Source organism: Lissotriton vulgaris, chromosome 11, assembly GCF_964263255.1.
Source record: "Lissotriton vulgaris chromosome 11, aLisVul1.2, whole genome shotgun sequence".
Classification (NCBI taxonomy): Eukaryota; Metazoa; Chordata; class Amphibia; order Caudata; family Salamandridae; genus Lissotriton; species Lissotriton vulgaris.
In genome coordinates, this window is record NC_141699.1 from 794,658,125 (window position 1) to 794,681,914 (window position 23,790).

The window sequence follows — 23,790 nt, forward strand, 5'->3', positions numbered from 1 at the left end:
AGCTCTCGGTTGATGACATAGTATTACACCATCATGCGACTGAGCGGATATGCAGGCTTGTGATAGGCTAGTAGGGGACAAAAGGGATCTGGCGAAACTAAGCAACCAGAAAAAAAATCCCAGCTGAGGCCGAAACTGTATTATCTTATGAAAACAAAGTGAATAAACAGAGCCTAGGAAAGGAGAACTGGTGATAAGCACAGTTGCCCTTCCAGAGGCAAAGCCAAGGTGGCCATTTGCATTCTCCAGACCCATAGTTTCTGACTTGTGCTTGCTGCTCGTGAAGGACAGACATGTCAGTGACCATGTGCCAGACCCTGGGCTTCGTGGTGTCCTCCATTGGGTTTGCTGGTATTATCGCCGCCACAGGAATCGACATGTGGAGCACCCAAGACCTCTATGATAATCCAGTGACAGCCACCTTCCAGTACCAGGGGCTGTGGAGGAGCTGCGTGAGGCAGAGTTCGGGATTCACCGAGTGCCGGCCTTACTTCACCATCCTTGGGCTTCCAGGTAGGAGCTTGGCATCAATAAAATGCAGTGTTCTAAGGAGTCAGCAGCATGCAAGATAAATTAGGTTTTCGAGGACCTAAGGTGACGTGGACACTGACCGCTGATAAATGAAAATAAATGCGATTTAAAAAGCTTAGTATGGGGATTTTTTTTTTTTACAAATGAAGTATTTGATTTTGGAAGCAAGCTGCTGTTAACAAAGGACACATATTTTTGGAAGAGAAAATTAAGGGGGGTAAAAATAGTAGGCTTTATATTTTTGTAAATGAGTTCATTGCAATTGCAAAGTTGGAAAAAACACTGTATACCTCCAGTGGTTAAGTTCACGTTGTAGTTTTGGGGAACTGTAATGGGAGATTCTGACAGCCGTCTATGCATATGTTGCTCTGTGATATTTTGCCATATCCTTTTAACCGTGAAGTCTGTTCTGGGAGTCAGCCTTTATGGCAGGATTACTGATTATATTGTTCATGTTGACTACAGTAAAGTCACAATTTCACCTTCAAAGAGCCTAACGGCATTAGCAATTTCTTCAATGCATCCAGAGGGGCAAAACGGACTTTGCTTGCTCTCCCCCTCGCTCCCCCCATGTTCTTCTCTCTCTGTAAATATATAATCGTCTTCCTTCTTTTCACGTGCCCTTAAACCTCAACCTCCCAATCCCTCTAATCGAATGTCCCTCTCTGCCTTTTTTATCCCCCTCGCATCCATTTTCTCTTTTATGACTTATGATGGTATTCCCACTTTTTACTATTCTTTAAATTCCTTCACTCACCGCTACATTCTTACAAGCCTGCATCCGTTTTCCTATTCTGTCACTCACTTGTAACCTCCTCTCGACGTCAACCCTCGCACCACTTTATCCTTTTTTCATTCGTCTTTTTTCTTCTCTTCTTTTATCTTCCTCTTCGTCACTCCCCTTTTAACACATTGTTTTCAGATATCCATGTAGCTGTCCGCTTTATATTTATTACCAATCTATCTTTGATGGTTTTCTTTCCTAGTGCCGCCTAATCATTTTACCTCACTTTCCGCCATCTTGTTTCCTCTCCCTCCCTCCTCTTCAATGAAACCTGTCCACTCTAGATCTTTCTCTCTCTCCCTTTCTCTGTCTCTCTGTCTCTCTATCGCTCTCTCTCTTTCGCTCTCAAGAGTAACCTGTTTATTGTAAAATATTTTAGCTGTATCAAAAATATTGTTTATCTTTAATGCCCATCCACATAACTATTGTTTATCCTCTTGAAGTTTTTATTTGTAAGATTACTAAGGCATTACAAAAGACGTTAGTGTTTATTCATTTTATATAGCACAGAGCAAACATAGTGGTAAACAAATTGCAGACTTTGAGAGAGATCGATATATAAACAAATAAGTACAAATATAGTCATGAGAACGTTACAAAATACAACCAAGGTTGTCAGCGTGGGTATTGCATGTTATGCAGACATAAAGTTGAACACTGCATATAATATTAACCTAAAGCATAAAAGGTAAGCATGAGGTCAGAATGATCTAAAATGTGTATAAACATGAGCACGTCACCCCTAATATACAGGATTTCAGACTTTCGAAAGCGGACTGAACTTGACACGTGACGTTTGTGATTACTTAAGGATGGCCAATGGCATTGGAACAATAAAGATTTTAATTCCCGTTTTTAAGATATCGTAAAAAGTGGCCCTCTGATCGGAATTGGGGTGGAGTTCCTGGCCGTGGGTGTAATACCAGAGAAAGATTGCTGGCTTGCAAGAAGACAGATGTGTCTGCTTCCAAGATGGCGCTGGCCACCAGTGATGGCCAGCTTCTGGGCTGGGTAGTTTTGGGATTGCCTTATGGGTAATGTAGGCTCTCTCGTGGATACTTTTCTACTCATGTGAGACTGTTGTGTGAGCAGATAGAGGTAGTTCAGTGATCCCCATGAGTTTAGAGTTTGCATAGCCAAGGCTCAATAGCACGAGTGATTAAACCACTTATCTAAAATAATTTCCTTGAGTATATGACAGCTTCTAGGATCCTGAGCTTATGCTATTCCTCTTTACCCAAGGAGCTGAAATGTACTTGTAGACAGAAAGCCATAGTGTTTTGCCTTTCAAGGACGGAATGGTAACTTATCCTGTTTGGCACTACACACTTGAAAAATTGCAAGGCTAAGCACTATAAAAAACATATTTTATCTTCTTATTGGTTGTTTTTTCCTCTTTTAGCTCACACATATTATCTTTTTTTCGGTTGTTTTTTCCTCTTTTCGCTCAAGTGTAAACTTGGAGCTGGTTATTCTATGGAACAGTACCAACCCAACAAGTTGAGAAATAGGGCGAGGTATAAGGCCAGATATATCTATGTGATCAATTTAAGCAATTTTATTGTTTCATCAATTACTTTCATTTGATTGTTTTAATTGGAATTTCGAATTATGAGGAGTCACCACTGATCCTCGTTAGGCAAAGAGTCTTAAAGAGTGGCTTTGTTAGACCTATTTAAGACCAAAGCCCATAGATAAAGTACCCCTGAGTCCATGTCTGCATTTACAAATTGATCCATTTACCACCCTTTTTCCAGAGACTACATTATACCAAGAGATTGACTAGTGGCCAGGTATTGGAGGCCTTTTTAAAAATTAGGGATAGATTCCTTGCTTTAAGGGAATGGTGCGATTAGGTCTCTTTTCTTATTGACTTCAGTACTAAACCTTTGCGAGTCTAATATTTTCTCTGAGACAGATTTAAGGTGCACTCTTGAGGACCCCAAGCTGCCAAGATCCCGAACCCCTCTTGGTGGTAAGACCCCGGTATGGAAACCACAGCCCATACATAGAGACTTCTTCCTCCAAAGGATACCTCACTGGCATCCAAACGATGCAAATTAGCTGGTACCCCCCATTCAGTTGCTGAAACGCTTGTATCAGTTTCTCCAGCACTTTTGAACACAACCCTTCACCTGAGCCGTCCACCTTTGCTAAGAGCAGATAGTGGGCAGGCGGGTCCAGGAACGGCTGTTTGCTTTCCTAAACTGGTGGGGACAACACTGAATGGGCTGGGTTCAACTCTGATAAGCCTTATCACCTCTGCATTATTTCCCGATGAATAGTCAAAGGGCCCCACCTGGCCTTGATTAAGAGAATAAATGGTAGCCTGAGCTGAAAGAGATAAGGTGGGATTGGCCTCTTTCAGACTCAAGAAGTTTGGGTGCTGCTAACTGATAAGCGTTTGTGGACTTCCCAAGCTTGACTCACTGCCTTTTGCATTCTTGCATTCAGACACCCAGTTCTTGCCAGTTGTGTTCTTTCTTATAAATGGTTTGATATTTGCTATGTGTGCAATGGCGCCGTGGTGTCCATTTCCTACCAAGATACGGCAGAGGGGCACGCTTTTTTGTGTATTTGCTCCGGCGCAATTGTGTAAAATTCTTCAAAAATGACGTGAAATAATGTGAAATTATCTGAAACGCAAAACCCGCATTTACCGCTTCAATTTAGTGCATACTGCATCATTGTGTTCACTTTGAACAGGAGGGCGCATTTTGTGCTAAAATAGCGCCAAAACTCCAGGTACCAGCAGACAACAGTCAATCTCTTTCTGGTTGTACGCACTGCTCCGCCTTACATGGCATGATAGCATAATTTTGTGAATTTCTCGTAACAAGCACAATGATAAATTAGCAAAATTACATGTAATTACGCTAGAGTAACAGACATTTTGCCTGGGTCCAGATAAAAGTTGTGTGGAGGGCACTTTACAGTTCAGAACAACGTTTAAGTCTGAATCCCATCAACAGATAATCCTGACCTCAGTTTAGGCTATTTTATTTAATTATATGCAAGCATGTTATGACATTTTTCAAAATGGCTGCTGCATCTTCCAAAGATGGTCATCTGACACTCTTGGGAAATATTTACTAGTATCTAGCATAACCTTTCGCCTGTCCCTGTAACTTGAATACTACACTGAAATTAGTTTTTGTCAAGGTTTTTAAATTTCAACAACCTCTGTATCTAGAGTATTCGATTCAGCAAACTCTGTGGTGTCTTTTGGCACATTTTAGTTCCTCACAGAGGAGTCTTCCGAACCCTCCCATATTCAATGTCACAAGTCCGATGTCACCAATTATTTGCACCATTGTCACCCTTGCCCCAATCCAAGTCACAGAAATTTTTTTGCACCAGCACAAAAATGAGAAACTGGACTGGAAACCATCATAAAGCTTTTGCGACACACTTTTTGATTGATTAATAATTTTGCAAGTGATTGAGATTTTTGTTTCGTTTAAGTGCACAAACAAATCTGTTAAGTACGAGAAGTGGCAATATCAATAGGCCTGGCGTTGGTCGCCAGACCTTTGGCTTTGTCAACACTTGTAGGTTTTTTTGTCATAATTTTAGCAAAAATGTATTGTTGAAGAATTTTCTGGACCTCGCCAATCTAAAAGAAAAACTATTGGCTAAAAGCAAAAATACTTTTGGGGTACCATGTAAATATATATTTTTTTATATACAATAAAAAACTACAGAAATAAAAAAAATATATATATTTTTTTAAAAGCATACTTTGCCATAGAAGTGTCTGGCACTGAGGAAGTCTCTGGCACTGAAGAGAACTACTATGTGTATGAATGTGCTCCTTGTAAAAAAAGCTGAATATTGCAACTCACAGTGAGATTAGCCAATGACTATAGTGGGTTGACCCATTGCCAATACTTTATGCATTACTTGGGGGGGATGCGAATCATATAATAAGAGACCATTGAATGAGGAGTGCTGTCTGAAAGTCCCTTATAGTAAGTTTAATATACATATCATTTAAGAAAAATCAAAAAGCCTTGGCTAACACCAAACCTAAAAATTGAGAGCGAACTGATCTTGGGCTGCTTTTGTTTCTTTATGTAATGAAAATGGAACAAACTGGTTTTGTCTCAACAAAGTCTTGTTTTATATTTAAAAAGTAACGAAACGCATTACCTGCACTTCTTATTATAAACACATTTTGAAAGCACATACTATTTTTGCCATGTTTTGCATTATTAGAAATATCATGTGCTTCATCCTCAATTGCAGACGCTGCAAACGTGTTTTTAACCCCTTTTGTGCTTGTGACGGAACCGTTCCGTCACAAGCCTCGGGTGGGCTGTGCTGGTGACGGAACGGTTCCGTCACGGCCCGCTCGCCACGCCTGCGTGGTGCGAATTCCGCGCCTACGCTGGACGTTCTATTAGGCGGGCGGGGCCGTGACGGAACCGTTCTGTCACAAGCACAGCCCACCTGATGTTCGTGACGGAGCAGTTCCGTCACGAGCACCGGAGCGCCGCGCCGCCCCCCCTCCCCCTTAGCACTGTGGCGGAATAGCCGCCGCAGTGATGGGGTTAAAGCTTGTGTTGTTCGGCCCCACAGCTTCATGCTTGCATTCAGTTTTTGTATTTATTGTACTTTGTTGCTTGTGCCCCATTGAGAACACATCGAAACACATCCAAGATTTGAGAGGTAGTTCACATTCAAAGACTCATTCTAAGTTGATGGCCAATCTTGATTTGGGTATAAACTCCTGTTGGAGGCCGAATTGGAATTTCAAGTATGACGTTATTTGCACCTTCAATTGCAGGGGTTCACTGCATGATTTTCACCAGGTAAATGAAGCAAATTTTGAGGCATATTACAAGGAGGTTGTACAACACGACGCTCCGGTGGCACAATGCCTTGCATCATATATGCAAAGCAACTTCAAGCCACTTTGCGCAGCTACATGCTGCTTTTTAAATATTGTACCCTGAAAGGGGCATGCAATGGGTGTTGCTGTGGGCGTCGCTCCGCAGCGCCCATCGCTTTTTGATGCTGCCCCAGTTTTACAAGGATCTGTAAATCTAAAGCATCACCAAAAACGAACTCCACTGAAACGCAGACGTTAAAGTGACGAAATGAGGAGAAATACCTTTATTTCTCCTAGGTTTTGCTCTTTCTATGTGTGTTGCAGCACACATAGAAGGAGCCAATCGCCTTTAATGATTGTTTATGTGCAGGAAGGTGTCCCTTCCTGCACAAAAACAGTCAATCCTGCAACACAGACACCCTTGCACCACGATGCAGGGGTATCTGTGTTGGCACTAAGCAGCTTTTTTTAGCGTTGATGCAAGGGTACACACAGGAGTGCACGTATTCTTCTGATTATGAGGCAGCCCTGTTTACTTGAAATAACGCAGCGAGGCGCTGATAAATTGCCTGCGGTACAAAATGGGGTGGTGATGGACGGAGCATCTGAATCAATCAAACACTCACACCCAGTCAAAAGATCTGGGTTTAATCCATCACCGTTCTTTAGCCCACTCTGCCACCCCAGTTCAGACATGGCTATATGCAAATCAGTCTGACCCTGTGCCTCATGGGAACAGTCCAGCCCGAACCGCCAAGCCATGTCATCCCTGGACCGGAAACAAGGTACCGAGGACCGGTTTCTGGCATTCCAGCCGTCTTCAGCCCGGCTTGTTTGAATCCAGTGGCAAAGTGCGCCATTTCTTTGTGAATATGCCCCTTCATGTGTCCACCCCTCGGAGGTGGGTAAACACATATAATTAGCCTGTTATACACCAATCGAAGGTCTGAACTCAGAATGATGCTGCAAAAGGGCACCCCTAGGTATCACACAAGGCAGTACTGTATTGCTATTTGCAGGTGTGCATTTCCCGCTCCAAATTTGTGACTGAGTTATAATGAGGGCCAAAGTGTTCCAAAAAGGGGAAAGGTAGTTCAATCTGTACAATGTAACACCACCAGCCAGGAAACAAACGTTCTACTTTTCAAAGCATGCACAGAACATTGTCACTCTCAACTGCCATTTCCTAATTTTCCCATCACTAGCTGCATCCTAGCTCTTGTTGGAGTTTGGAAGCACCATGGGATGAGAGGGAGGGTGGGGAAGGTTAAATAGTAGGAATGGGCAACCTCAAGGGCTCAGTAGAGGAGGAGGCTTTGTTATAAATGTACTGGATTTAACAAGGTCAAGTAACCTCATAAGAGCCTCAGAAGTTACGTATGGTTACAAAATGGCTGAACTCACAGAGGAATAGCAGCAATGTCCAGCACGGAGGTTTGGTTGGATTTATTCACAGTACTCTGATTATTCAGTTCAAGGGACTTCCAAAGGGACTTCATTCAGGTGGCAGGCGCGAGGTTAGACTTTTACAATTTTGCAGAAATGCTTGTTTGAAGGGCTCGAGAGAAATTCACAAGGTGAAACGTTAGTAGGTCAGGAGAGCAAAAACCATACCTGATTCGAGGGAACACATGATTAAGCCAGTCTTGGAAGCAATGAGAGGGGAGCTGAAGAAAATGCTGTAAATGCAAACAATTACGCTAAAATCCCATGAACGGGGTTCTAAGGTATGGCAGAATAAAGGGTGTGTGGTCTTGAGGGGTGGAGTCATATGGAGCGCATCTATCAGTCATTTTACAAGTTATTTATTTTTAAACTTTGGCCTAAAAAATTGATAACAAGGACGATAAAACAATAGATCTATTCTAGCGTAGTTAATTGGTCATAAACCAATAGAATTTTAAAATATATTATGGCTTAAGGCAATTGCTGCAGAGATCAATTTGTACCCTGCAACTTTCAGGATATAACAGCAGCAAGATAGCTCTTTGGTTAATGCACTTGCTGCAAAAATCTACTTACAGTCTAGTCTCAGGTTTGACTCATCATAAACTGTCATAAAGGTTTAATGTGCCTGGCACAAAGCACAGCGTGTAACAGGCAGGTCACAAATTTGAGTATTTTTCGCAGAGAACTCAGTGGAGCGGTACTTCTGCTGCACAGATTCTTGTGTAATCCGCAAGTCAAAAGTGGTGTTCCCTGTAATATTGCTTAATGAGTTGTGAACCGGCATAGAGATATTGCATGCACATTGCAAGGCATGGGTGTACAACCTTACTGTCTTTTTCCAATCTTTAGTTATTCTAAGGTTGCTGAAAGGGTTCATTTGGCCATTCATAGAGGCTCATGGGTTCCATATAAATAGTTATCCGTGTAATTACTCCTATAGACAGGTACATCTGACCTTCTTCAAGATGCTCCTCTTAAGGACTTCTGAAGTAAAACGTTGAGGGTCTTTGTTTCCTCAATGGCATTGGCACCACGGTGTTGGTCTTCAGCTAGACACCAGACTGGGCATCACTCAAACAAAAGGAGTGCTGATGGCCCCTTCAGTAATACATTTGTGTTGAGTCCAGCTTGAACTGAAAATAAGCCACCTCTCTCATACACTGCATGTTGTTACTATAAATGCAAAGCAGCAAATGTGCAGGTGCTGATGAAATGTCTTCTGGTGTCGGCAAATTGCACCAGGATAAAGTCAGAACATTTCACTGAGGCTGTCCCAAATCTTGCTCAATTTAAGCTGACGGATCCAGGTTGATCCCATTCACTTCCATTGCTGGTGGGGTGAAATACTTTCAGGGGACACAAATGAACACCCTTCACAAGCATGTGCTTCCACATGTATTTTGGTGCCATGTATGTTTCTGACTTGACATGTGCTAGGATAAACAGATAGAGCAGTTGAGTACTCCAGCCAGACTCTTTCAGATTAGATGACTGGATGATGGGGTTTCGGATCCCCATGTCAAAGACCGATCAAGTCAGGCAAAAGATTTAATTAATGCTAAAAACCAACTAGAAAATGCTAGGATCATCAAATCAAAGCCAAAACAGCCAACTAGAAAATGTTTCAGATCTTGACTTCAGGTTAGACAGCAGGAGTATGGGGTCATTTAACTGCACACTGATGGTAGTGGCATAATTATGTACCAGCTTAGCATGGTCATGAAGAGGACCCTAGAGACATGTGACACGGATCACAGATCACACAGCACAACACATATTACTTCATCATTAACGCAATACAGAGAGCCACAGAATTGGGAGTTCTGCAGCAAGACATTATGAAAATTGGACGTTGGAGTGAAACCGTTAAATAAATTATGCTATAGCGTTAGCAGGGCCAATCAAAATTCAGACCTCCTCAAAACGTCAACACTTGATGAAATTCAGGGGACCCTCCATTCTTTTTTTTACTCAAAGGTGTTTTTACAAGAAGAGGGATTTTAACTCTAGTTAGTGTGGAAGAGGCCTGTCCTCCCACATCTGGTGGTGCCTTCTTTGCAAGAGAGTTTAGACCTAGAAATAGAAACAGAGGTCACTTCATGAAAAAAATGCCCACTGGGGGAATTTGCCAGCAAGAAAGCTCTTCGGGTATGTTGAGGAGTCTTCTCATTTGCTAGGATGAGTCTCAACCCTCCGAATTGCAGTGGCCTTCGTTAACGGTGGACTGCGCATCTGCTGGAGTAAGAGTAGTCATCTGGTGAAGTCATAAGAAAAGCAATGGATGGCAGCCAGCTAGAAGCTCCATTATGACTGTGCAATCTCAGTTCTTGCCTCTTGCTCATTTTTGAACAATGAGGATTGACTTTTCTTTAAAGTACCTAACAAGCTCTCACTTATACTGCGCCAGTAGTGTTGACTATTGTTTGTATCGCAGTGTGGCGGAATGTGCTGTGGGATTACTGGCAGGTCCGTTCATTATGATGCCTTCAGTGAACTAAACTACAGCTTGGTGTTAAAACATGTAGTGAAAGACACTCCAAGATTGGGAAAATGTGGCCTGGATATCTGAGGGCAGGTTTACTAACATTTGACGCAGCTCAGCAGGACAACTTGCTGCACTATGTCAATTGTAGAGAGCAGGAATGTGCCATATTTAGTAAGATATGGCACATTCTTGTTCTCTCTCTCTCTCTCTCCCTCTCTCTCTCTCTAGCTCTCTCTGTGCTGGCGCACTGTGTGCAGTCTAGCGCCAATGCAGTCACGCTTGCACTATGGTTCAGGGGTGCATGCTTTACAGGCAAAATTGATTTTGTACAGGATGGGACACCTTCCTTCACAAAAACAATCCTCAGAGTCATTTTACTCTTTCGATGTGTGCTGCAATGCAGCACACACGTAGATGGAGGAAATAACGAGGATAAATAAACCTATGACTCCTCGTTACATCTCTGTAGGGATAGCATAGCATTTTTGCGCTTTCCAAGGTTTACTACCCTTAGTAAATCTGAGAATGCGCTAAAATCCATGGGAACACCCACACTCCATCCATGGAACACCTTCACAATGTAGAGTAACGCAAGGCAGCGATCTGCGCTGCCTGGCATTACTCTGGATTTACTGAGCCACGCAGAGCCACGAAAGGTTAGTAAATAGCACTTAAGCCATGCGTTGCTCTGCGTCATATAATTGCAACTCATGGGCTTAGTAAATCTGGGCCCTGGCTTTGTTACTATCTGGTGTATTCAATTATTTATGTATTTATCAATGTGATCCCCATGTAATGGTATCGGAGCTGTTTGCACACAGCCCAGATGAAATGTAGTCATCCTGGTACTAAACAATGAAAGACCTAAAAACAGCCTTCATAGGAGCAAAAAGCGGATATCTGGTTATTTCTTCATGAAGATGCACTAAAAAGAATGTGACTTTCTTTTAAACTACATCAGCATGGGGGTAGTCTGACAGATTCTGGCAATGACTTCCAACGTTTAGGGGCTGTTCAGTTTGCTGTTTTTTTTTCTAAATTATTATAGTTTTAAAAAGAAGGAGTCCGGCTTTTCTCTCTATTTTATAAGAATTACCTATGTTTGTTTTGTGGAACTACGGAAGAGTTGCTTAGGAATAACTTTCTCTGGTGCCTCTTTGGAATGGGCTGAATTTTTCCTTGTGAGTAGGTGAATAAGTAATCTATACGTCGACTCGGTCGCTTGCATTCTGTCCTTTTAAATGTTGATGTTTTCTTCATTTTACACTCTAATATTTCATTTGTGATTTGCTTATTGTTACATTTTTATTGTGACATGATGTGAGATCCCAAAAGAGAGAAAGGCAGAAACAGGAGAAAACAGAAGAGATGAGAAATACTTACAAAGGGAGAAAGCAGGTTAAACGGCCAAACGAAAAGTTAAAAGATAAAGGCTCTGCACGTGCAGAGTGGTGGAAGAAACGGGAAAGATGCTGAATCAAAAGTAGGCAGCTTTGATATTTGGCCATCTTTTCTATTGCCTGTACCGCAGTGGGCAAAGTCTGACCCGAACTCTCATTATTTTATTTTTTTAACACATTAAACTCCTTTTATCTTCATCCATGGGCACAGTCCACTCCGGCTCACCGTCAGACCCATTCCCGCACCACGTCTTCAACAAAGCAAGCAGCTCCATCGCACCCCACCTACGCAACGTCATCAATCTCTCCCTTGAGACCGCGACCTTCCCAGAGAGCTGGAAACATGCCGAGATCAATGCCCTACTCAAAAAAAAACAAGGCAGAACCAGGAGACCTCAAGAACTTCCGACCAATCTCTCTGCTCCCCTTCCCGGCCAAGGTCATCGAGAAAATCATTAACAGACAGCTAACCCGATATCTCGAAGAGAACAGAATCCTGGACCCTTCCCAGTCAGGGTTCCGTAGCAACCACAGCACCGAGACCACCCTCATTGCCGCCACCGACGACATCAGGACCCTACTAGACAACGGGGAGACTGCAGCACTCATCCTCCTAGACCTCTCCGCCGCCTTCGACACCGTCTGCCACCGCACACTACGCGCATGCCTCCACGCTGCAGGGATCCGAGACAAGGCTCTGGAATGGACAACCTCCTTCCTCTCTGCCAGAACCCAGAGAGTCCGACTCCCCCTGTTCCGTTCCAAAGCCTCCGAGATCATCTGCGGCGTACCTCAAGGATCCTCCCTCAGCCCGACACTGTTCAACATTTACATGTCCCGGCTCGTACACTTTGCCTGACAGCACGACCTCAACATAATCTCCTTCGCCGACGACACTCAACTGATCCTCTCGCTCACCAAGGACCCCATCATAGCCAAAGCCAACCTCCTTGAAGGAATGAAGGCTGTTGCCGACTGGATGAAGATCAGCCGTCTGAAGCTGAACTCTGACAAGACAGAAGTCCTAATCCTCAGCTCCAACCCGTCAGCCTGGGATAACTCCTGGTGGCCAACGGCACTGGGTGCAGCCCCGACCCCCACCGACCACGCACGCAACCTGGGAATCATCATCGACTCAATGCTCTCAATGACCAAGCAAGTTAACGCTGGAGGACCTCCTGCTTCAACACCCTCCGCATGCTCCGCAAGATCTACAGATGGATCCCGACAGATACAAGAAAGACAGTCACCCAGGCCCTCGTCAGCAGCAGACTCGACAACGGAAACGCCCTCTACGCGGGAGCCCCGACCAAGCTCATCAATCGACTACAACGCATCCAAAACACCTCGGCACGACTGATCCTCGATGTACCGCGATACGGCCACATCACCCCCCACCTGAGAAACCTACACTGGCTCCCCGTCAACAAGAGGATATCCTTCAAGCTCCTCATCCACGCACACAAGGCACTCCAAAAGACTGGCCCAGCCTACCTCAACAGACGGCTCTCTTTCTACACCCCCAACCGCCAGCTACGCTCCGTCGACCTCTCACTCGCCACCGTCCCGCGCATCCGAAGAACAACCACCGGCGGGAGATCCTTCTCCCACCTCGCCGCCAAGACATGGAACACCCTCCTACTGAACCTACGACATACCCAAGACCTGCTGACCTTAAGGAGGATACTAAAGACCTGGCTGTTCGATCAGTAGCGGCCCCCACCTCCCCCCCCCCACCCGGGCCTTGAGACCCTCACGGGTATGTAGTGCGCTTAACAAATGGCTGATTGATTAATTGATCACCCCTAGACCCACATCCAAGAAAAGTGCATTTGGACACGCGCATGAAACAATATAGCCAGGTTCTGCAGTCCGCTGCTTTAACAAAAGATGAGGACAGAGCAAGCAAGGTTTGATTTCGTTTCACTGGCGCGAGTGTATCTGACTATACTATGGGCTATGCAAAGCAGACTGGGTAAAGGCGCTGTTCTTCGTACAGGTACACTGCAGTGCCATCAACACATCACTGAACTCCATTAGTGTCCAGCAGCTGTACTGTGGCTGCTTAACAGTTGTCAATTGTGACGCCTGATGTATGTATCAGGAAAAATATAGTTTGTGATGAAGTGTTAGAACTTTTAAAAAAAAGTTTTATATAGCGCAAACTGGGTAAAGTTAATTGGAACGCTTTACAAGAGCACCAGTGACATTACACTTTTTTGTCAGTTTTGACTCCTAATACGAGTATAAGAAAGTCTATTATACTGACGTACCTTTATGCAGTGAAGTGAGTGCGAAAGCCTAGACTTAATGCAACGTCTCTCTGAGCGCTTCAATAACAGAGGGGGAGGCTCCAGCCATTTTCAGAGCCCGGTTAGGACTGGACGGCACAACGAGGTGCCAGGCTTACCACATAAATCACACGACTGTGTTCTGTGCCATACATCATCTACAGCTATAAGCAATCTCCAGGAGAAGCCGGTCAGTGGTGATTCATGAAGGCGAATGGCAGCAAGGTGACCTTGGGAAGTTCTGTGTTACTTCCGGAACTGTAGGGGTGGGGTTTAGTCGGTGACACTGCCAGGTGTATGTAAGTAAAGTAAATCTACATGTATAGTCACAAAAACAACAATAGTATTCCCATCGTGTGTGTGCTTGTCCGTCATCGTTGTCTTCGGTAAAGAATTGCCATTTGAGGATTGGTAAATAAAAATATTTATAATGTTTTTGTCCACGTTTGTAATTGGTAGTCAGTTCGTTTTTCAATGGAGTAAATACGTTTCTGAATATTATAAACGGATGAATAATCAGGTACAAATGAGTATAAAAGACACTCCCTTGTGAGTAGTCTTTTTGTTGTGAATTACCCATATTCGTTGGAAGAAATGTGAGTTTGCTTTTTTTTGCTAATGGTATGTATAGTAAAGCAAACATTTAGAGGTCGTAACAATATACTCTTTTACAGAGTTAATCTCCCTGCCGTCATCTAATGTCAGCTGCAAGACAGGGCCCACAATCAGATTTCCGGGGCTGTTAAAACAAGCAAAATTACACTGGAGGATAATGACACCTGTCATTTAAAGTGCTTTGAAACTGCAGAACCGATTTAAACACAATTCATCATTGCAAAAGAATGGAAGGGGCAGTGTGAATGAAAATGAAGAACGGAGAGAGGGAGTGGGAGCGATGGATGGATGGGTGGATGAATGGTTGAATGGATGGGTGGATGGATGGATGGATGGATGGATGGATGGATGGATGGATGGATGGATGGACGGACGGACGGACGGACGGACGGACGGACGGACGGGACAGATGGATGAATGGATGGATGGACGGATGGATGGAAGGACGAACGAACGGACCATGAATACAAGTCAGGGGTAAATAAATAATAAAACGGCACACCAGCAACATAGTGAAACGTGAATCTAAGGAGACTAATTGAGAAAAAAGAGTGAGGAGGACTGGGGGATGAAGATAGTCAGAAAAAGAGAATAAGAGAAACAGGCAAAGATTAACTTCTCATGTCCTCAGAGAAGAGCCTTGTGAATTTTGGTCACAAACGATTTGACTAAATAGTTTGAGACTTCTGCTGTAGATTCACACCGATTCTAAACATTGTATGACACTATATTGAGGTCGATAATATTGTCTTACAATAATAGTGCATTACATTGCCAAAGTTGGAATATCATGTTTATTCTTACCACCACATATATTTATCTAGAATTACCTTGTGATGTAATCGCTAGGTTGATGTAGTGGATGCAATATGTTTGTCAATGGATATTACTGTATTATACCACTATGTTGCGTCCTCCATTAGAGCACGCATATTGTTTTCTATGTTCAGTTCGTGGAGAATCTACGATAAAGCTCAGTCAGAGAGGTAAAGTACCAGGCTGATCAAGTCCTCAGCTGATCTTCTGGCCTTGATTAGTCCCGCTTCAGTCTGTGGGATCCTTCAAGATCTACCTTAATCAAATATCTCAGCATGTAACATTGGTTAAGTCCATCGTATCCTTCATAATCACATTTTACTGACTAATTTCAGCTTGTGAAAAACTGCCAGAGGTACTCCCTTTTCTCGTCTGACAAATAGATTAGACAGTCTTTAAACACAAGGTTATATCTTTACGATTAGCAGTGCACAGCGTTAAATCCTCCTCCTGATATTGCGTTCCTCTCCATCTCTAGGCTGGGGTATGTTTCACTCTTAGGGCCTCCATGGGTATTGCTGTGGGTGTTCCAACACAACACCAGTGGAATCTGAAGCATTCCCAGATTTACGAGAACTTGCAAACCTGGAAATGCGTCAGAATCTAACATCACCCCAGGTGTGGCGTTAGGGAGGCTCAAAGAGGAGAAATGTTTTAGTTTCTCTTCATTTTTCCTTTTCTATGTCTATATTCTGAAGCACACTTAGAAATACGAAATCGCCTGAACTGAGTCATTTTGTGCAGGAAGGTGTTCCTTCGTGCACAAAATCAATCAGCCCGGTGACGCAGGCACCCTTGCACCATGGGGCAAGGGTGTCTGCATTGGCGCACGGCAACCCATTGTGCACCAGTGAAGGGAAAAAGGGCAGGAATGCACCATATCACATTGATAGGGCACATTCCTGCCCTTTTCTTTTGATGTAGGGCAGCGCAGCAAGATTCCTTACGGTGCTGCCCTGTCCAAAACCTCATGAATGAGGTCCTTAGAGTCTCCACAGTGTCATGCAGGCCAATGCAATGACAGTCCTCCTGGGGTATACACCTGTTACAACGCAACTTTTACAACTACCTACTGTTACAACGCAACTTTTACAACGCATACCATTACAACGCATTGCGCTGGGGGGCGCTCTAGGATAGGGAATAAGTATAATTTACTATCCAACACCTTCCCTAGTGTCCACGGGGACTGGAGTTAGAATAGTAAATTATACTTACCACTATCCAGCACCTCAAAGCGCTATGCGTTGTAATGGTATGCGTTGTAATGGTCGCGTTGTAACAGTAGGTAGTCGTAATGGTATGCGTTGTAACATGGTACATCCTCCTCCTGGTGATGGTGTTATATATGTACTGGGCTCTGGTGCAGGCAGTAGTAACATCTTAGCAATAAATCAAAACAAGACACAGTGGTTGTCGATCTCACAGCTTGTGAATGTGTCCCAACCACATTTCACAAACCATTTTACGGATCCAGTTCAAATGGTTCAGAGACAGAATGTCTAGTACAAAATATTGACTTCCACAAATATCAAGTCATTAATATCGTGGATCAGTAATATCGACAGCACGAATATCGTGGTCAAGAATATCGACTTAAGGTAAGTAATACTGATTTTAAAAATATCGAAGTGTTTAATATCGTTTGCAAAAATATAGTAGTTTAAAATATATAGTTTTTTATTATTGTTATTTTAGTATATATTATATTTTTTATATGTATGTGATGTGTTTTTTGCTGTTGTGGGTTTATAGGGAAATAGGGTGGGAAGTAATTTAATTACATGTTAAATTTATAAAAAAATTATTTGAATTTTTCATTTTTATTTTCATAGCGGGCTGTGGGTTTATAGGGGAATACGGTGGGAAGTAATCTAATTATATTCAATGTATACATTTTTTTATTATTTGAAAGTTGCCTTTTTATTTCTGTAGAGGGTTATGGGTTTATAGGGGAATAGGGTGGGAAGTAATTTAATTATGTTTAATGTATTGATTAATTTGTATTTATTAATATTTGTTTAATTGATATGTTATATTGTTAAATGTGTAAAGTAATTTATTATTCATTAATTAATAATTGGTTTATAATTAATTGTAATTAATTAATTGATGATTAATTATGGTAATTGTGTAGTTAATTTTAGCTGTGAAGAAGAATTTTATTATGCATGATTAATTAAAACCGTTGCATACATTAAAACTTATTATAAAACATCTGTTCATATGTATTTAAAATACAGTTGTATAGTCCACATATTTAATTTCAGTTACTCATTAAAAAAGGCGAAATAAGGAGGTGGATGAGGGCAGATGCCACAGTTATTTGATCTCTTCCAATGTGCCATATAGCCTTTTTCCAGTGGATCGCAGTGTTGTTGTAAAGAGGGCTGAGCCCGTTATAGGGAGACTCCACAATGTCATTACCTTAACTCTTGTTTTCCATCGACAACTTGCGACGCTTCGTTAGGAGGAACCCCAATGGATTGATTATAATGTAGATCACTGTGGAAAGCCTTTTTTACCACCTGTTGCTATTCTTAATGTAGCGAAAAATAGGAAGAGTTTTTAGGACGTTGGCTCTGTTAGTGAGTCATCTCCCACTTGTTCTATTTAATGGGTATATCCGTTTGGCAAAGCTTCTGTTGTTGAAGGTTCCAAGGGCAACGTACATAAATTTTCCAGTCGCCTAGCTGTTATGTCGAAAAACGTTGTTAGTCGACAGTTTAGCTGCACTTTCTCTGGGTTGAAACACAGCAGGGCCGCTTGTCTACGGGTTCTTAGTCCGTACTGGTTGAACACAGGTTTTAAAAGGCTTATTCTTATGTCCCTTAGGTTCTTGCAGGTGCAAATAACGTGTAATAGGTCCTCCGCTCCACAGCCACGGAGGAGACAAGGCTGATCACCCCCTTTTCTCTCCCAAAGGGGAAGAAACTGATTAATTGCACCAATCCCCAGGCGAAGTTTTAAGAATTTTTCTTTTGTAGTAGTTTTTATTCAGATTTTCAAGTAAGATTGCGGTTTTACAGCTTTGTACGTATTCAGTACTACCCATCTGTGTGATCGTTTGGATAGCGTGTTTTTATCTTCTGCAACTGACAATTGTCGGCATAGCTTTGTTACGGATTTTTTTAATACTGAGTGTGACACTGTAATGCTCCAGAGGTCTGTCAGTCCTAAGAGTTTAATTGAGTCCTGCAGGTACTCTCTAGCTGGTGATTTTGCTGGGCTGTCCAAATTTGGCTGTTTAGGGATCCTTCTGTTGCTTCTTTGATTTTATGCCAGCATTTTACGTATGCTCCCCTTCTTTCGATTGATTGTTTTTGTAGCCCAAACTCCAGCCGTATTTTGGCCGGGGAAGCATACCTAGGGAGGTGAAAGATGGATCAATAAGCGTTAGTTATTGTATTTTTTACAGCTATTGCATCTTTCCCCTTCACTGCTGAGCTACCGTATGTAATTGTACGGTGAAGTTTTGCTTGCAGGACTTTTATTAAAGGATCGAGTGTTAGGTCTGGCAGTTCCTTCTTTAGAGGTTTTATGGCCAAATATACCATTACCCCTTTCCTCTGCACGGATTCTATCTGTGGTTTGAATGAGTTGTTTTGGTCTAATATTAATCCTAGGTATTTGTAGCTGGGTGCTTGATCTAAGCGATGCCCATCCAGAAACCAATTGAAACTTTTCTTCCTATGATGGTTTACTGCCATTATTCTTGTCTTGCAATAATTTATTTTCAGGGCGTTTCATTCTGAGAAGCTGTGAGTCACATTAAGTAGATGTTGTAATCCAATGGGAGTTCGAATTATCAGAACCAAATCGTCGGCATATATCAGATATGATAAGGTTATATTTCCTAGTTTCGGTGCATGATTTTTACACTTGTCCAATTCCCCTGGCAAGTCCGCAAGATAAAGGTTAAAAAGCGACGGGGCTAGGACGCACCCTTGTTTTAACCCTTTTGAGGTAGGGATTTCTTTTGATACGTGGGTCCCTGAACCTAGCTTTATCCTTATCCAAGTGTTTGTATGCAGGTTCCTTAACTGGTCCAGAAGGAGAGGTGGTATTCCCATCCCTTGAAGTTTTTGCCAGAGCTTTGTTCTGTCCACATGGTCAAAGGCGGCTGTAAAGTCAATGAAGTAGAGGAACAGGGGGTATTTCCCGTGTTTTGCTGAGTCAATTAGTAAAGTTAGGGCCATAATATTTGTTGTTGTTCCCTGACCTTGTAGGAACCCGGTTTGTGTTGGCGAGATGATATGGTTGTCTGAAGCCCAAGTTGTTAGGTCATTTAAAATAAGCCTCGCAAAATATTTGGCCTCGGTGTCTATGAGGGTATCAGCCGATAGTTTTTTGGCTTAGACCTCTTCCCTTGTTTGTAAATCGGGCTTATGATTGAGCCTCTCCAAGACTGTGGAATTGTAGATGTTTCAAATGCATATTTGAAGACAGGTTCTAGTGCATTGCTCCAAAATTCAGGATCATGTTTGCACAGCTTTGGCGGAATGCCGTTGGGGCCTGCGGCCCCAGCCTGTCTTCCCTTTGCTATTTGTTTCCAAATCAAGGTAGTTCCCAGGCTATTGGGCTTCTCTTGTGTACTTTTAACATAACTTTGGGTCAGTGTTAAGTCTGTTTCCCTTGGTAATTGGGTGGAAACTTCGGAGAGTTTTTCATCTGAATGGACGTGGTTTTGGTTTAGCATCTCCTTCGTCGAACTGCACAGAGTGGCGTTTTGAGCAGGTATAGAGTTAGTTTCATTAAAATGATTATAAAGAAAGTCGACCCAGGCCGTTTCGGAGATGTTAGAGCTTATTCCTGGATGGGTTGGGCGTTGTAATCTGTTAATTGATTGACTAAATTTGGCGCTATTTTTCATTTTAAGCTGTGTGTTGTGGTGTTTATAGGTGTAAATGGTGGGAATAAATGAGTCTTTAATTTATGAATTATTCATTGGTTGTTAATTAATTTTAATTAACTAATAAGTAATAAATGTTGGTAATTGTGTAATTACTTATATTTGTGCGTGGTATTTTTTATAGGTGTAAAGGGAGGGAAGGGTGGGAACTTAATTATGTTTAATTGATGAATTAATAATTAGTTGTTAATTAATTTTAATTAATTAATTGGTATTGATTATGGTAATTGTGCAATAAATGTTGTGGAGCCCATTAGGATAACGGCGGATTGGTGGTCACACCAGGTGTGTCGGGGCAATCCGCCCGCCATCCGCTCTGGAATGACCCCCCGCCATATTAGTATGGCTGGGGGGTCCGCGGCGGACGTAAAGACCGTCCGCCGCTTTTCTGCCTGGTCGCTTTGCGACTGGGGCAGAAAAGGGTTTATATGGTGGCGGTGTCTATCAGACACCGCCAGCCATATTAGCATGGGCTTTAAACAATGCCTTTCCGTGGCGGCAATGCCGCCACAGAAAGGCATGCGGAGACTCCCTGCAGGGGCCTGTTGTGTGCCCCCAGGCACTCCAGGGGGGTGGGGGGTGCACATGGGGGTACCTATGGTACCCCCCAGCAGTTCCATGCACAGCATGGCAGGCACAGCGCGGTGCCTGCCATACTGTGCATGAAAGTTCACAGCATGACTTCCTGCGATTGTGGCGGGCGGTGCTGAGTGCACCACCCGCCACAATTGTAGGAATGCAGGATGCGCCCGCCACTGTGGCGGGTGCATCCTAATGCTGCTCACTGGACCTTATGGTGGGGTGTCCCTTTCACTGACAGGATCGTGGGCACTGGGCAGGCAAATTCCACCCGCCATCCTAAAGGACCCCTATGTGTGTGTCGTGGTGTTTTTAGATGTAAAGGGTGGGAGGTAATTTGTGTTTAATTAATTAATATATAGTTGTTAATGTATGTTAAATATTTGATATTTATTTTGGTTAAATGTTAGTTTTGTGTGTGTTGTTTTTACTTTTAAAGGGGTAAAGAGTGGGTATTAACTACACTTTTGTTATTTAATTATTAGTTGGTAATAGTAATAGTTTTTCTTTCAAAAATAATAAATAATTGTGTTTTATTTTTTTACAGTTTAATTTAGGTGTGTGTTGTGGGAATTAGAGTGTTAAAGCTTGTGTACTCAATTAATGTTTATTTTTATTAATAATATTTTTTAAATTGATTAATATTTATGTTAATTATAGAAATAAATGTAATTAAAAATGTTGAAGTGTTTTGTTAGTGGTGTGGTGATATAGGGTATGAAATACACAAATACAGTTGTGTTTTAAATAATTGTGTTTGTTTGTTAATATCTGATACTTTTAAATAATTATTGTTTATTAATATATTTATTAGTTTATTTTATATATTATTTGTAGGTTTTTGTTATATGTAATTATTGTTATAGTGTGTGTTCTATATATATGTTTAATATATTTAATGTTATATGTTTTAAATATTATTTATGTTAATGAATTTTTATTTTTTTGTAATATTTTTGGGGGTTTTCAACTGTTTAAGTGTTATTAAGAAGTTTTATTTTTCTGCTATCTCAACTTTCCCTAATGTTGCACTCACTGGAATGGGAATAGTAATTATTACCTCTACGCTATCCAGCACTTTGCCTACTGTTGCAGTCACTGAAGTGGAAATAGTAATTTTTACCCCTCCGCTTTCCAGCACTTTCTCTACTGTTGCACTCACTGGACTGGGAATACTAATTTTTACCCCTACGCTATCCAACACTTTCCCTACTGTTGCACTCGCTGCAGTGGGAATACATTTTTACCCCTCTGCTATCCATCACTTATCCTACTGTTGCATTCTGTGGAGTGGGAACAGTATTTTCTACCCCTCCGCTATTCAACACTTTCTTTACTGTTGCATTCTTTGGAGTGGAAATAGAATTTTTTACCCCTCCCCTATCCACTACATTCCCTACTATTGAACTCACTGGAGTGGGAATAGTAATTTTTGTCCCTTCGCTATCCAACACTTTCCCTATTGTTGCACTCTTTGGAGTGGGAATACAAATTTGTACCCCTCCGCTTATTGCACTCACTGGAGTGGGAAATGTAATTTGTATCCTTCCGCTATCCAACACTTTCCCTACTGTTGCACTCTTTGGATTGGGAATAGTAACGTTTGCCCTTCTGTAAACCAACACTTTCCCTACTGTTGCACTCACTCGAGTGGGAATAATAATTTTTACTCCACCCTATCCTACATTTTCCCTACTGTTGAACTCACTGGAGTTGGAATAGTAAATTTAATTCCTCTGCTATCCAACACTTACCCTACTTTTGCACTCACTGGAGTGAGAATAGTAATTTTGACCCTTTCGTTATCCAACACTTTCCCTACTGTTAAACTCTTTGGAGTGGGAATAGCAATTTTTGCCCCTTTAATATCCAAACCTTTCCCTACTGTTTTTTTTTTTTTAGTCCTCATTCTCCATTTTGATGTGTAAGGAGTTATCGGGTACCCGTCTTTGTAACTTCTGAACCTGCACTGCCCCTTAGAACGGTCCTGAGTGGGGAGTTTCCCAATGACGATTGTTTCAGATGGAGTCCCCTTATTTCCATTACCATATTCAATAATTCTGTTTATTCGTGGGGGGGAGCTAGCCATCCTGGATACTCGACAGGTATATTGCCCGTCAAATTATTGCCAATGCATAATTATTGGACTTTGTGTGATTTGGAGTCGAGGGAAGATTAAGTGTTAGTTCGGTGGTGATCTTCCCATATTTCCCAAAAATTGTATTTTTTGCTAGGCTTTCTTTTCCTGTCAAGTTTATTCGTTCTCGGGATCGAGTTAAGCCACTCCCCATGGGTTGGTGCTATCGAGCCTACCCATTTTATGCATATCTCTCTCCTTGCCAGTAAAATCAATACAAACTGCAAATTCTCCTGTTTTTTAGTTAGCTTACCCATATCATTTGTACTATCAACCCCAAAGATGACAAGATTCATACTTACATCCAGTTGTTTTCCCAGTACCGTACTTATAGTCTTACCCACTTCCTGCCAGTAGATGTTGAGGTGGGGGCACTGCCGGAACATGTGTACATCATTTGCCTTCTCCATTCCACATTTAGGGCAGTTTTATTCTGGCCGCCTTTAACTTGGATAATCTTTTTGGGGTCCAATAAGCCCTGTGAATAGTAAATAGGTGGTTTCTTTTTAAGACGGACAGTTTTACAGTGGACCAGCATTTCTCCATAGATATTTGCCATATGCTCTGTAAGTCCAGAGCTGGCAGATATTTCCCTCAAATCATTTCTGGAATCAGGAAGTCTTCTTCCCCCGCTGTTATTAGGGCCCAGTACCATCGAGATATCTCTTTTTTTTGTGGGCGAATCCTTCATCATCTCTTTCTCTAATTCTTTGTTTCACTTTTTCTTTTCTGTAAGCGATTTTGCCCAGCTAGTAAGTTGGTAATATTTGAATTTGGATAGGGAAGCGTTGGTGATTGTGGTCAGTTGATCCCAGTATTTATGATGTTCTCTGTCATCAGTTGGCCCCATTCTTTAATACCTACTACTTTCAGTGGGGTGGCCATGCAATTCTTGAGGCAGTCTGGAGTGCCCGGGCATTCCCATATGGGGGCTTAGTACTATAGTATGGTATGGTT

At 42.2% G+C, this 23,790-nt stretch overlaps 1 protein-coding gene across 2 annotated transcripts in view; it reads left to right on the plus strand.

Annotated features, from left to right (window-relative positions):
• The window catches only part of CLDN18 (claudin 18), an 82,560-nt gene that overhangs the window by 23,359 nt on the left and 35,411 nt on the right, over positions 1-23,790 (plus strand). The window contains exon 1 of one of the 2 annotated variants that reach the window (XM_086943915.1): positions 195-513. The exons of the other annotated variant lie outside the window; for it this stretch is intronic. Coding sequence (XP_086800041.1) covers positions 294-513 — 220 coding nt within the window. The 5' untranslated portion in view covers positions 195-293. Of the gene's footprint in view, positions 1-194; positions 514-23,790 lie in introns of those variants that run through there. 2 annotated transcript variants of the gene reach the window in all.